Below are 15,112 nucleotides of genomic sequence, written 5' to 3'. Positions count from 1 at the left end.
GCACAACCATATTGGTCCCCACTTACACCGGGTCCTCTTCCTCTTCGCTTCTCCTCCATCACCTGCGAATCCCTCATCCGGTTAATGAGCACATCATCACGATCCAAACACAGACTTTGGACCAATTCTTTTATCTCCTCTTTTATCTCTTTCTTATTCTCTCTCCGTCGCTTCTTAATTTCGCTCACCCCTCCTTCCACTTCTTCTAATTTCTGCTTCACCTCTTTTATTCCCCGGTACGTCTCCTCAAGCTCGTCCTCCAAGGCTACCTTGACCGTTTCCATGTGCGTCCTCACCTGCCGGTCCTTCGTCTCCATTACCTCTACCACCTCGTCCAACCTCGTTGTCAGTCCCTCACGTACCATCTGACATTCCCTCTTCGTCGCCACCAAGTCATTTTTTAGGTCATTTTGTGTCGCTTTTAACCCTCCTATTACCGCTGTGTTCTTCTTTACCTGGTCCGTTAGTTCTTTTTGTCCCTCTGTTAGCTGCTCCACCTCCTGCGTCAGGTCCTCTATTCCCCCTTGTAACTTTACAGTCCCCTTTCTCACCTCCTTCTCCATGTGCTCCTTACAGTGCCTCACCTCCTCGCGCACTCCTCCGACCTCCTCACTCACTCCTCTCCTGATCTCCTCTCCCATCACTTGCATCTCCTGCCCAGATGCCACCCTCATCTGCTCCATTTCCTCCCTGTGAGCATCCAGTTTGGCTTCTACCCCCATTCTGACCCCCTCTATCTGCTGCCCCATTTGGTTAACTTCCCTTTCCGCTTGGTCCCTCATGGCCCTCAATTTGCCTTCCATACTGTTTTCTAACCCTATTAACCCATTTCTCACCTCTTTTATCCCGTTGTCTAACCCCTCAAAATTATTGTCTAACTTCCCAAATTTCTTGTCTAACTCCTTAAAATTATTGTCTAACCCCTCACCGGTACCCCTCGCTTCGTCCCTCATTACCCCCATTTGGTTTCCCATTACCCCCAATTGCTCACTCTGAGCATCCATCCGGTTCCCCATTACCCCCATTTGGCCCTCCAATCGCTCACTATTCTGGGCCATAAGGGCCTTTATTTGTATAAAAAAAAGGTTCAAATCCACCAGGGGCGCTGCCACGGTCGCGGGCGTGGACGCCGTGGCCATCTGCGAGGCGCCATTTTGCGCGCCCGCCACTTCGTGCGTGACGGCGCTACTTTGCGAACCTGCTACCCTCACTGCTTCGCTCTCCTCGCGTCCCTCAATTTGGTCCTGGACCGACTCTGCCTCACTCTCCACTACCGGACCCCAGCTGTCTTGGTCTGCCATAGCGCGACTTTCAAAATTCGGGTTTTTATTTTCGTATAACAAAATCAAATTTCGCCGTTATAATTTCGCGCGGGAAACGCGCTCCGAATCGATTCTACTACAAATTTGGGCCTAATAAATTTAGTCCCGGGTCCGAATTCCACTCCTCGACACCAATTGTTACGGACGCGGCTTAGATGTTATTTACCGAGCGGTGGTATTGCCGCGACCTAACAGTTGCCCCGATTCTTCCCCAACTCACCCGATTCCACCCGACGTTGACCAAATCGCGCTATGCTAAATCAATGAAGGAAAAGGACACAACTGCTGGATTAAAATGACACGACACCAGGGATACGGTTCTCAAGACCTCCGGAGGAGATTATATTAGGGCGGAAGGTCAGATTACAGGGATGAGAGGTACAGCATAGTAAGATAGGCACTTAATTACGGTCTTATAATAGCCCCGACAGACGACAGATAAACAGGACAAAAACTGACTCACACGGGGATTGATGGCAAGGAAAGCGGGTATTCGATGGCCAGCACAAGGTGCACCTTGTGCTCAGGGACAGGATAGCGCGGCCCAAAAGATGCAGGAGGTCTCTCAGCGCTCGGAGGTGGCTCTCTTGTCTTCTCAAGCTCGGGGCGCATCTCTCGTCATGTCCGGTACGTGGCCGCGTATATCCGGCGGGGAGTGACACGCCCTCGGCTCGTTAGCTCCGCCCCAGATGGAATCGGCTCGTTGCTTCTCATTGGGTGCGTGCGGGGGGGTTACCGGCTCCACCCTTGACGAGGGGCTGACAGGGAGCCCCTTCGTGGTAACCCCGTGGAGCGCATGGTCATGGCGGCTAACCGAGCCGGTGTGAGGACGCACACTCCCCCCGCGCGCCGTTGTTGTAGTTGTTGTTGTAGCTGTAGTTGTTGTTGTTGCTGTAGTTGTTGTTGTTGCTGTAGTTGTTGTTGTTGTTGTTGTTTGGGGAAGAAGATGGGAGGAGGTAAGGGAAGGTCACTACTGGTGCCATATAATCACATTCTGGTGCAACGAAGAGTCAGAATTAATGGAAACGAGTCCTTAACTGACATAGACTAAGAATAATTAGCAAGATGTCCGAAAGTTGTCTACGTGAGATGCGGTGGACCTGGGCACGACATTTAATGGGGGAAAAAGGGGAAGGTCGGTTCTACAGAGTGTTGTTTACAGACAATGGGACTAGGGACTAGGGAATGGGGGATTGGGGATAGTTGGGGAGTATTGGGGAAATAGGGGACTATTTACAAGCGGATATGGAGGCCAAATTCCATATTCGCAACAGTATCATGATTTGTATCTTAAAACTGATGTCCTACTATTGGCTGATGTATTTGAAACTTTTAGAAGCGTCTGTCATAATAAAAATTCCTATGGATTAGACCCCGCTCACTATTACACTGCTCCTGGTTTAGCTTGGAGTGCTTTCTTAAAAATGATAAAACAGGATTTGGATTTAATCAGTGATGTAGATATGCTTTTGATGATAGAAAAGGCTAAACGAGGAGGAATATCTCAAGTATGTTCAAGTAGATATGCTAAAGCTAACAACAAATATCTTTCTAATTATGATACAACAAAATATAGTTCTTATTTGATGTACTAGGGCATGCCCGTACTATATATATATCTAAAATTATATCCCCCCCCTCTATTTACATGAAATGGTTTGGTCCATTCGCAAAGCCAAAGTGAACGGCTTGCGAGTACGGTGACAATCCCCCCCCCCCCTCTATTTACATGAAATGGTTTGGTCCATTCGCAACGACCACAGAACCCCCCCCCCCCCCCCTCTATTTACATGAAATGGTTTGGTCCATTCGCAACGCCAAAGCGAACGGCGAACGGCTAAATCGCCATAGCTCGGTAACTACTTGTCCGATTAATTTCAAACCTTGAAAAGGCACATCCTCGGGTCCCCAGCAATATACCTGGCAAGTTTCAAGTATATCGGACCCGTGGTTGTCGAGAAACAGCGGTCACAGACAAACACACAGACATACACACATACACACACACACACACACAGAGATTACTGGAATTATAGATAGATTACGATGCTAATAATTTGTATGGATGGGCTATGTCTCAAGCCCTACCTTATGGAGAACTTAGGTGGGATAAAGAGAAAGATTATGAAAAGGTTTTACAGGATATCGTTATCTCTACACAAAAATAATTGGATAAAGCTAAAATTGGATATTATTTTGAGACTGATTTGAAATATCCTGAAGAACTTCATAATAAACATAAAGATCTACCTTATGCTTCTGATAAAGACCAAGAAAAGAATGGGTAAGTGATTATCAACAATCATTTAATACCAAACGTAAATCAACAGAGAAATTACTTACTACATTATATAATAAGGGAAATTATGTTTTACACCAAAGGAACTTGAGGCAATGTTTATCAGCAGGGTTAAGAGTGAAGAAGATTCATAGAGTTTTAAAGTTCAACCAAAGTCATTGGTTGAAAACATATATTGATTTGGAAAGACAATTTGGAAAGACAATATTTGGAAAGACAATGGAAAATGTTAGGAATAGACAAAACATAAGACTTGCTACATCTTGGAAACGAGCAACAAAATTAATTAATAGACCCAGTTTTCAAAGAGTAGAGGTGTTTTCAGAGAACTTTTGTGCTATCCATTTGGTTAAAGAAAGTATTGAAATGGATAGCCTATTTATATTGGAATATCAATTCTTGACTTGTCAAAGTCATTAATGTATGATTACTTTTACAATAACTTAAGGAAGAAATATCAAAATGATGTTAATCTACTTTATATGGATACAGATAGTTTTATTTTGAAAATTAATACAGAAGATGTTTATTCAGATATGATTGATGATATTGATATCTGTGATACAAGTAATTACAAGCCGGGTGATAAGTTGTTTTCTTCAAAGAATAAAAAGGTTATTGGAAAGTTTAAGGATGAATTTGGGGGTAAGGTAATGAGTGAATTTATAGGATTGAGATCTAAGGCTTATGCTTATAAATATATTGATAATAATATTGAAAAGAGTGATAAAAAGTTGAAAGGAATAAAGAAAAATGTTATTAAAGAAACAATAAACTTTGAAAATTATTATAATTGTTTAACTTTAAAGAAAGAAGAGTTTAGAAAAATGAATATGATAAGAAGTTATAAACATCAATTATATACAGAGGAGGTGAATAAGAAGGCATTAGGAGCTTTTGATGATAAGAGGTTTATTTTGGAAAATGGATTTGATAGTGTCCCTTATGGGTATAAGTGTTAAGATAACTATAAGTGATAAGAGAAATATATCGGTGTAAGTGATAAGATAAATATATAAGTGATAAGACAAATATGTAAGTACTAGTGGGGTCACCCGTGGGAATCCCACGGGCATGGACGTGTGTGCGTGTGGCATTTGGACATCTTGATTTAGATGCTGCACATTAAATTTTACAAAATGGTTACTGGCAATTCATCAGAACCAGAAATGGTGTAATGAACACAATTCATTTATTTCACATAATATGTGATCCTCACTCCTCTCCACCCTCATGCCTCTCCAATCCCACTCCTCTTCACACTCCCCTCCAATACCCCCTCTCCAATACTTCCTCACACTCCTCTCCAATCCCTCACACTCCTCTCCAATTCCTCACACTCCCCTCCAATCACTCCTCACTCTCCTCTCCAATTGCTCCTCACTCTCCTCTCCAATTGCTCCTCACTCTCCTCTCCAATTGCTCCTCACTCTCCTCTCCAATCGCTCCGCACTCTCCGCTCCAATCGGCCCTCACTCTCCGCTCCAATCGGCCCTCACTCTCCGCTCCAATCGGCCCTCACTCTCCAACCCCTACCTCCTCACTCTCCAACCCCTACCTCCTCACTCTCCAACCCCTCACTCCTCGCTCTCCAACCCCTAGCTCCGCGCTCTCCAACCCCTAGCTCCTCGCTCTCCAACCCCTAGCTCCTCACTCTCCAACCGTTCGCTCCTCGCTCTCCAACTCCTCGCTCCTCGCTCTCCAACTCCTCACTCTCCAACCCCTCGCTCCTCACTCTCCAACTCCTCGCTACTCACTCTCCAACCTCTTGCCCCTCTCCAACCCCTAGCTCCTCACTCTCCAACCCCTAGCTCCTCACTCTCCAACCCCTACCTCCTCACTCTCCAACCCCTCACTCCTCACTCTCCAACCCCTCGCTCCTCACTCTCCAACCCCTCGCTCCTCACTCTCCAACCCCTCACTCCTCTCCAATTTCTCGCTCCTCTCCAAGCCCTAGCTCCTCACTCTCCAACCCCTAGCTCCTCACTTCCCAACCCCTAACTCCTCGCTCCCCAACCCCTAGCTCCTCGCTCTCCAACCCCTCGCTCCTCGCTCTCCAACCCCTCGCTCCTCACTCTCCAACCCCTTGCCCCTCACTCTCCAACCGCTTGCGCCTCACTCTCCAACTCCTCACTCTCCAACCCCTCGCTCCTCACTCTCCAACCCTCGCTCCTCACTCTCCAACCCCTCGCTCCTCACTCTCCAACCCCTCGCTCCTCACTCTCCAACCCCTTGCCCCTCACTCTCCAACCCCTCGCTCCTCACTCTCCAACCCCTCGCTCCTCACTCTCCAACCCCTCACTCCTCTCCAGTTTCTCGCTACTCTCCAACCCCTAGCTCCTCACTCTCTAACCCCCTGCTCCTCACTCCCCAACCCCTAGCTCCTCACTCTCCAACCCCTAGCTCCTCACTCTCCAACCCCTAACTCCTCTCCAACTCCTCGCTCCTCTCCAACCCTTCTCATCGTTGTTGCAGCAGCATCCTGTGTGGTTCTCCCATCTCATTCGTTTTCTTGCTGCATCCTGTTCAAGTCTGCATTCTTCATCGACCGTCTCATTCATTTTGGAAATAGAAGTTTCCACGCAACGCATGAATTGTCACGATCCTCAAGAGGAAGTGTCTCGTAATCATCAAATGACAAATGGCAAGTAAATTACATTGTGAAAATTAAAGATTTCAAATAAACCTATTTAAAGTGTATGCACACATAACTAATTTTAAAAAAACGAAGAAATATCTCTCGGTAATTTCCTGAAACATATTTTACTTCTGGATAATAAAGTTGAATGAAATAAGAACGAAGAAATATATGTCGTTTTGTGACGACTATCATCAAAAGTAGAAGTAATATATCTTAACGGAAACGAAAAAGTGAATTTTTAATATATGTCGAAATTTTCCCTGAGTGTTATTTTAGGCGGTGTATTTTCGTGTATCATCGTAGCGCGATTTAAAAATATATATTTAGGCATTTTCCCATGTGTGCGTGAATGTTCTCAATTATTTCTAACACCAAGTCTAAAACCATTGATAAAAATTAAATCAGATGGTGAATTCGAGATAAAATCGTGAGGGTGACTCAATGAATGGGCTTTATTTTACAGGCCTTTGAGAAATCATTTCGTTCGATAAACGGAAACTTTCATGGGATTCTCTTCCCGTTTTTTTTCAACCGAGTCTAAAACTATGTTAGCGACTGTTAAAAATGAAATGATATATCGAATTTGAGTTGAAATAAACCTGTGTGAGAGAGAAAGACAGCACGGGCCTAACTAAACAGGCCTCAAAGCTATTCGAGTTAATAAAATGGTGGTTATTTGTTTACATGAAGCCTCTCCAAGAATGGGTGGAGCTACTCTGCAAACGGACTAAGCCACACCCCGGACAGACAGACAGACAGACAGACAGACAGAATCACCGTAGCCTTTTATAATATATATCAGTATAAGTGATAAGAGAAATTTATAAGTGATAAGAGAAATATATAAGTATAAGTGATAAGATGAATATATAAGTGATAAGATAAATATATAAATATATAAGTGATAAGATAAATATATAAGTATAAGTGATAAGATTAATATATAAGTGATAAGATAAATGTATAAGTGATAAGATAAATATATAAGTATAAGTGATATGATAAATATATAAGTATAAGTGATAAGATAAATATATAAGTGATAAGATAAATATATAAGTATAAGTGATAAGATAAATATATAAGTGATAAGATAAATATATAAATATATAAGTGATAAGATAAATATATAAGTATAAGTGATTGTTACGGATTCGTCACTTCCGTTGTGGTGGTTTGCATCCACTGTAAATATTTCTGATTCCATGTACTATTATTGTTTTCAAAAGGTTTATTGTTCATGAACCGTTTTCAAAAGGTAAAAAAGTTAATGTTAAAAGAAACAGGAAACTGGATCGGGAACCGGACGACGAATAGGAAGAAGAGAGAAAGAGGGCGGAGCGAGTGAGTCGGACAAGAAGGAGCCGAGCTACTTGCGGTCTGGAGCGAACGTTGGCGAGCCAGAGTCACTAGCGAACTTTCGGGTTTCCGGGAAAGGGATTCCTGCGACAGAGTCGTCATCGCTGTCACCTGTGTCACCGATCAACCTGCGTGTCAGGTTTTTGGCGGTCGATTCCGAGGAGAATTATCGCAGGGCCGTTACGTCTCAAGAGTGGGTCGTCGGCCATTTTGACTCGCGCAGGACTTTTGCTTTGCTCGCGGTTTCGTCTCTTTTCGACCATTTTCACCGCATTCAGACGTCGATCTGGGGCGTGTGTGTGACGTGGCTTTTTGAAGGTTACTTCATCCATACCCGAGGGTATGATCTCTCCGTTGCCTGTAGGGTGCCTTTGGATTTCCCAGTCGCCTTGAGGGTGCCTTTGTACAGCTTCGACGGTGTGACTGTACTTGCCATCCGCACAGGATTCTGGTCTCGATTGGACATCGTTCTGGCGATCGCTGGAGCGAATCAACTTCGTCTGGAAGCCGGGAATAAGAGACATTGGGGAATGTTCTGGTTTCACTCACTTGGAGCACAGTGAGTTATATATTACAAAACTGATGGTACCATCATAGGACATATTGATTGTACTTTTGAATACTATTGTTGTTGTACTGTTATTCTTGTGTGATCTTAATACATTATTTGTTTGTGAGTAACAATTGGGGTGGCTTCTCCGTTGATCTTTGACACACAGAATAACACATTTTTCTGCCGTGACTCCTCTCGGGGCTCGGAGGTACACCGTGACCAGGGGTTCGGGGAGGAGCACGTAACAGAAATTGGGGGCTCGTCCGGGATTAAATTCCCTCCCACTCGTCTGGGATAGACTTCCCTAACATTCCCAAAATTCCCAAATTTGGAAATTTTCTGACATTCCCAAATTTTTCAAAAAATTGGAAAGTTTTTTGTGTGAAGGTTAACAGGTGTTAACTGATAGTCACCACAGTGTTTGACGCAGAAAAGTTTGCGGCGTCCCCTAATGAGGCACAGTTCCAAGCGTTAAAAAAATCGGAACTCTTGATATTGGCCAGACATTTTAACTTGGAGGTCCGAGTTAATATGAAAAAAGCAAAGATGCAGACATTGGTGGTAGAATCTCTGGTGGGACAAGGAACATGGACAGAGGTAGCCTTGGATTGGTTACTCGAGGAAAAAGAAAATGTGGAGCTCCGGAAAATGGATGTGCAACTGCAGAGCCAGGAAAGGGTAAAAGCAGAGGAAAGGAGAGTAGAACAGGAACGAGAACTCGCGGAGAGAAGAACAGAGGAAAGGAGAGCTGAAGAAGAAAGAAGAGCAAAGGAAAGAGCAGAGGAAAGGAAAGCCGAAAGGGAGTTAAAGGAACGTGACATGGAGTATCAGAAGGAAGTTAAACTCAAGGAGCTGGGGTTAATGGGAAAACGGGGAGAAGTCGTATCCATGCCGGCTGGTTCGACAACTAGTCAGAACACCTGAGATATTGGTAGGCATGTGAGGCTGGTTCCACCCTTCAATGAAAAGGAGGTACACTTTGAGAAAGTGGCTCAAATGCTAAAATGGCCTGTGGGGTCCTGGACTATGTTAGCGCAAAGTGTTTTGGTGGGTAAAGCTCAAGATATATTTTCGGCTTTACCCGATTGACCAATGTGTAGATTATGAGAAAGTGAAGAAAGCCATTCTCAAAGCCTATGAATTGGTCCCTGAAGCTTACTGGCAAAAATTCCGGAATGCCAGGAAGAGGGAGAGTGAGACCCATGTGGAGTTTGCCAGAATGAAGGAAACCATGTTTGATCGGTGGTGTGATTCGAAGGGGGTTGTGAAAGACTTCAACCTGTTGCGACAATTGATCTTGGTGGAGGAATTCAAACGGTGTGTCCACGCAGACATTAAAGTACATCTGGAGGAAAAGAAAGTACCAGAGTTGTATGAGGCAGCAACCGTGGCAGATGACTATGCCTTGACACACAGGATGGGGTTCCACAAACCTAACTTCCCACCTAGAGTTAGCCAGGGGAGTTATGATAAATCAGGGGCAGAGAACAAATATTCGTGGAGGCGGCCTAGAGATGACTATGGGGACAAATCTGATACCGCGACTTTTAGGGATCAGAAGACTACAGTTCCAAGACAGACTTATCTTCCGGGGGGCCCGAGGCAGACCACGAGTTTTTCCTCCGGGCCTACTTGCGCTTTTTGCAAGAAACCTGGACATTTGATGTCCCATTGTTATGCCCTGGAAAGGAAAAATCAGGAGCGGAGTCAGACTAGTACAACTCCGAATGCATTGGCAAATGCGAGAAATCGTCCTCGGAGGACAGTGCCTTGTGAAGGTTCCCATGCCAAAGTTACGGCATCACAGAACGACCGTGTTCAAGAGGGTTACAAACCTTTTATTTCAGAGGGGGTTGTGTCACTGGATGGAGACTTGACTAACCAGAGACCTGTTAGGGTATTGAGGGACACAGGAGCAAATCAATCTTTGATGCTTGAGGGCATTTTGCCATTGTCAGAGAAGACGGCAACTGGTGTTAGTGCTCTTTTACAGGGGGTTGGTGGCTATGTTAAAGCTCCACTTCATGTCATCCATTTAAAGTCTGATTTGGTGTCAGGACCGGTCACCGTACGTTTACAAGCCACTCTTCCTGTAGAGGGAATCTCTTTTATTATCGGGAATGATTTGGCCGGTGGTCGAGTTTCTTGTAATCCAATGTTGGTTGAAAAGCCCAGTATGGAAAATAACACCGCACAGTTAGAGCCGGAGATTCCGGGTATCTTTTCATCCTGTGCCGCAACTCATGCTATGGGTAGGAAGCGCTCTGAAGAGAAGAGGAAGGTACGGACGTCACGCTTTGCACAGACACTTCGTGTCAAGTACCTTGAAACTAAGTGTCAGCGCACACGAGTCATGAATGGAGGCAATGTTGGCAAGCTCTTTGTAGGTGGACTGAACTTCAAAACAAGGGAAGATGTTCTGGACTCTGTCTTCGGCCAATATGGACCACTCTTGGAAGTGCGGCTGATAAAAGACAGGGAGACGCAAAAGTCAAGAGGGTTTGGCTTTGTCACGTTTGAAAACACAAAGGATGCCAAAGATGCAGAAAAGGATTTGAATGGCAAGGATTTGGATGGTCGGACCTTAATAATAGAGGAGGCAGGCCATGGGCGTCGAGGGGGCTACAGAGGAGGAAAACGTGGAGGTAGTTTCAGGGGTGGCTATGGCTCCCGGGGTGGGAGTAGTAGTTTTGCTGGTGGCTGCAGTCGAGATTACTATGGAGGCTCCCAGAGTTACGGCAGCTCCCGAAGGGATGATTATCAGGGTAGTGGCCGAGAAGGAGACCGCTATTCAAATGACTTGCCGTGCTTGACTGCCTGTCTTGTCAAATGACTTGACGTGCCGTGCCGACAAATCAACAGAAATGACTACAGCGACAAGCGCTCCAACCATGATTATTATGAAAGTTAGGAAGAGTTTGAAGCACTGAATGCTGCGGAGCAGCCGAGCCAAGATTCCTCTACGGATTAACCGTGAACTCCACGTTCCTAAAGGCGTCCATGTCATGAATACTTCCAGGCCTCACCACCCAACCACCATGAAACCTGGCTCTCAGCTCAGCCTCCCTAAAAAGTGCTATAAATTTACTTGACTTTGGATTTTTGATCACAACCCCTTAACCTTCATTCAAAAAAATGACAAAATAAAAATCAGAGGTTGATGAGATGGAGTTTGGCTTTGCAGGAGTTCAATTTGGAAATTGAGCATGTAAAGGGCAGGGAATGTCGTTGCTGATGCTTTGTCCAGAGTGAACTAACTTTGGAAATCTCTGTAGGTTGTTTGAAGTTTTGTTGCTTTATTTTTGGGAAATATTGATTATCGTTGCTCACGGGAATTGATGATTTGGGTGTGAGTTTCCTTTTGTTTGTTGGGAGAGTTTTGCCTACAAAGAAAGTTTTCACTTTGTTCAAACTTTCTTTCTTGATGAGGGGAAGTGTTATAGATTCGTCACTTCCGTTGTGGTGGTTTGCATCCACTGTAAATATTTCTGATTCCATGTACTATTATTGTTTTCAAAAGGTTTATTGTTCATGAATTGTTTTCAAAAGGTAAAAAACTTAATGTTAAAAGAAACAGGAAACCGGACCGGGAACCAGACGACGAAGAGGAAGAAGAGAGAAAGAGGGCGGAGCGAGTGAGTCGGACAAAAAGGAGCCGAGCTACTTGCGGTCTGGAGCGAACGTTGGCGAGCAAGAGTCACTAGCGAACTTTCGGGTTTCCCGGGAAAGGGATTCCTGTGACAGAGTTGTCATCGCTGTGACCGATCAAACTGCGTGTCAGGTTTTTGGCGGTGGATTCCGAGGAGAATTATCGCAGGGCCGTTACGTCTCAAGAGCGGGTCGTCGGCCATTTTGACTCGCGCAGGACTTTTGCTTCGCTCTCGGTTTTGTCTCTTTTCGACCATTTTCACCGCATTCAGATGTCAATCTGGGGCGTGTGTGTTACGTGGCTTTTTGAAGGTTACTTCGTCCATACCCGAGGGTGTGATCTCTCCGTCGCCTTGAGGGCGCCTTTGTACAGCTTCGGCGGTGTGACTGTACTTGCCATCCGCACGGGATTCTGGTCTCGATTGGACATCGTTCTGGCGATCGCTGGAGCGAATCAACTTCGTCTGGAAGCCGGGAATAAGAGACATTGGGGAATGTTCTGGTTTCACTCACTTGGAGCACAGTGAGTTATATATTACAAAACTGATGGTACCATCATAGGACATATTGATTGTACTTGTGAATACTATTGTTGTTGTACTGTTATTCTTGTGTGATCTTAATACATTATTTGTTTGTGAGTAACAATTGGGGTGGCTTCTCCGTTGATCTTTGACACACAGAATAACACATTTTTCTGCCGTGACTCCTCTCGGGGCTCGGAGGTACATCGTGACCAGGGGGTCGGGGAGGAGCACGTAACAGTGATAAGATAAATATATAAGTGATAAGATAAATATATAAGTATAAGTGATAAGATAAATATATAAGTGATAAGATAAATATATAAGTATAAGTGATCAGATAAATATATAAGTATAAGTGATAAGATAAATATATAAGTGATAAGATAAATATATAAATATATAAGTGATAAGATAAATATATTAGTATAAGTGTTAAGATAAATATATACGGATAAGTGATAAGATAAATATGTAAGTGATAAGATAAATATATAAATATATGTGATAAGATAAATATATAAATATATAAGTGATAAGATAAATATATAAGTGATAAGATAAATATATAAATATATAAGTGATAAGATAAATATATAAATATATAAGTGATAAGATAAATATATAAGTATAAGTGATAAGATAAATATATAAGTATAAGTGATAAGATAAATATATGTGATAAGATAAATATATAAATATATAAGTGATAAGATAAATATATAAGTATAAGTGATAAGATAAATATATAAATATATAAGTGATAAGATAAATATATAAATATATAAGTGATAAGATAAATATATAAGTATAAGTGATAAGATAAATATATAAATATGTAAGTGATAAGATAAATATATAAGTATAAGTGAAAAGATAAATATATAAGTGATAAGATAAATATATAAGTGATAAGATAAATATATGTGATAAGATAAAAAGGGGGTTAGGGATTTTAACGGGCTACCGCCACCTGTTTTAGTAATAAATAGATGATAGAACCCCCGCTAATTTCGGTCCCCTTGTGTTTTATACTTCTCCCACCCCCCCCCCCCCCCCCCTTCCCACGCCTCCTGCCCCCAAGCCCTCTCCCTCCCACACTTCTCCCTGCTCTCAAATGTTGTGGTTGTGTGCTTCCCCTTCTCTCCCCATCTTGTCTTCCGCTCCCTCTTTTTGTATATTTTGTTTGTCTGGTTGATTTGTTTGTGAAATAAATGTTAGCTCTTTCACGAACCTCGATTCAGTATACAAAAAAAAAAAAAAAAAAAATAACCAAACCAAAGAGTGGAGAAAACAACAACCTTGGTATTTAAATGGAAAACATCATAAATGTGAAAAATATCAAATAAGTCCCATTGAAGAAATAACAAGGGTAAAAGTAGATAAAACAAATAAGCGAATAAATTTAAATACGAATAAGTTTGAGGCTCTAAGAGGCAACATCCTTGAGTGGACTGAAAACTTTAATGGTTGCCAAGAGATTGAGGGGAAAATAATTTACTATAATCTCAAAATGATATGTGGTTTGGGAGGATTTCAGACGAGATCATTAAGAGAAGTTTATCATTTCATATCAGCTCAACAGCGATACCTAAACCGAGAGTTAAATTCTAATGTCATATTTATCAATATTCTAGATGGTGATTGTTCTTTTAAGAAAATTAAATTATTACCTAAAAATGAAACACAAATATTCTTTGGGTCTCTGTATGAGTATAATGAAAAATGGGGGGAGTTAATAAGTTAAATGCAGGGAGAAAAGGGTGTAATTTTTCAAGAGATGGAGTGTGAGTCAATAAGTTTCCATAATTTTCCCCATTGACTTCAATGTTAAATTTTAAGGTGTCCCAGAACCTATGAGTAGTAGTTATGTCTATTGAGGATTTAATATTTGTAAATAGGTTGTCCTAAAAGAGGGTGAAACCTCGTTGAAAATCCAGTGAGTCAATACGTTTTTGCCTTTTTCCCCATTGACTTCAATGTTAAATTAAATGTGTTCCAGAACCCCCCTTTTCCCCCAACTGTCAGGGGTGAGAATGGTGAGCAGCATTGATGTTGGTGACTGGCTGAGGGATTTATTTTTTGTTTTATCAAATTCGTGTTTGTAAATTTTTATTCAGTAACCATACAATTGCTGTTTACTTTCTAATTCCCCTTTTTCAGAATCATGGCTGCTTTGAACCATCTCAGGTTTTTATTGATCCGAGACAATCTTTCAGAAAACAAGGTACTGTGGCTTGCATAGATCACTTTTGACTTGTCACATGGTATCGTGTAGTTGTGATAATGCTGCAAAACATTCCACCTGAAACTTTATAGCTTTGAGTGCATCATCTTAATATTGCACTTGTACAGGGGGAGGGAGAAGGAAGAGAAATGAGGAAAAGGAATGAGGAAGAGGGAAGTGTATGGAAATAATGGGGGCAGGGGAGCAGGGGGTGAGGAGGGCCGAGATGTAAATATTTATTCGATTAGCTTTCTCCCGTCTCCCTCCCCTTCTCTGCCCTGCCCCCTTCTCTGTCTTTCATAAATGCATAGTATCATGATTGTATGCTGTGCCACACACTACGTTGGCTTTAATTTGGCCCTTTTGATGGTATGATGTCGAGACTCCGTTATATTTTCCCCAAAATATGAAAGCTTTACCTCTTTAATGCACATGTCTTGTACTTGAAACATAATGCGCAGACTTTGTATCCCCATGCAATTGGACAATATGAGACCGGCAGATTGGTTTGTCTGTTCATTGTTTGCGTCTAATTGTTT

At 42.8% G+C, this 15,112-nt stretch overlaps 1 protein-coding gene across 4 annotated transcripts in view; it reads left to right on the top strand.

Annotated features, from left to right (window-relative positions):
• The window catches only part of GLMN (glomulin, FKBP associated protein), a 119,018-nt gene that overhangs the window by 92,838 nt on the left and 11,068 nt on the right, over positions 1-15,112 (top strand). For all 4 annotated transcript variants that reach the window (XR_010985568.2, XM_068124995.2, XM_068124996.2 and 1 more), the window contains one exon: positions 14,510-14,573. Coding sequence is in view for 3 of the 4 variants with exons in the window: in XM_068124995.2 (XP_067981096.2) it covers positions 14,510-14,573 (64 nt within the window). In the remaining variant the exon portion in view is untranslated. The remainder of the gene's footprint in view (positions 1-14,509; positions 14,574-15,112) is intronic.

Source organism: Myxine glutinosa, chromosome 8, assembly GCF_964187855.1.
Source record: "Myxine glutinosa chromosome 8, kmMyxGlut1.1, whole genome shotgun sequence".
In the NCBI taxonomy this organism is placed as follows: domain Eukaryota; kingdom Metazoa; phylum Chordata; class Myxini; order Myxiniformes; family Myxinidae; genus Myxine; species Myxine glutinosa.
The sequence above is the reverse complement of the archived record's forward strand: the minus strand, read 5'-3'. Positions and strand labels throughout refer to the sequence as shown.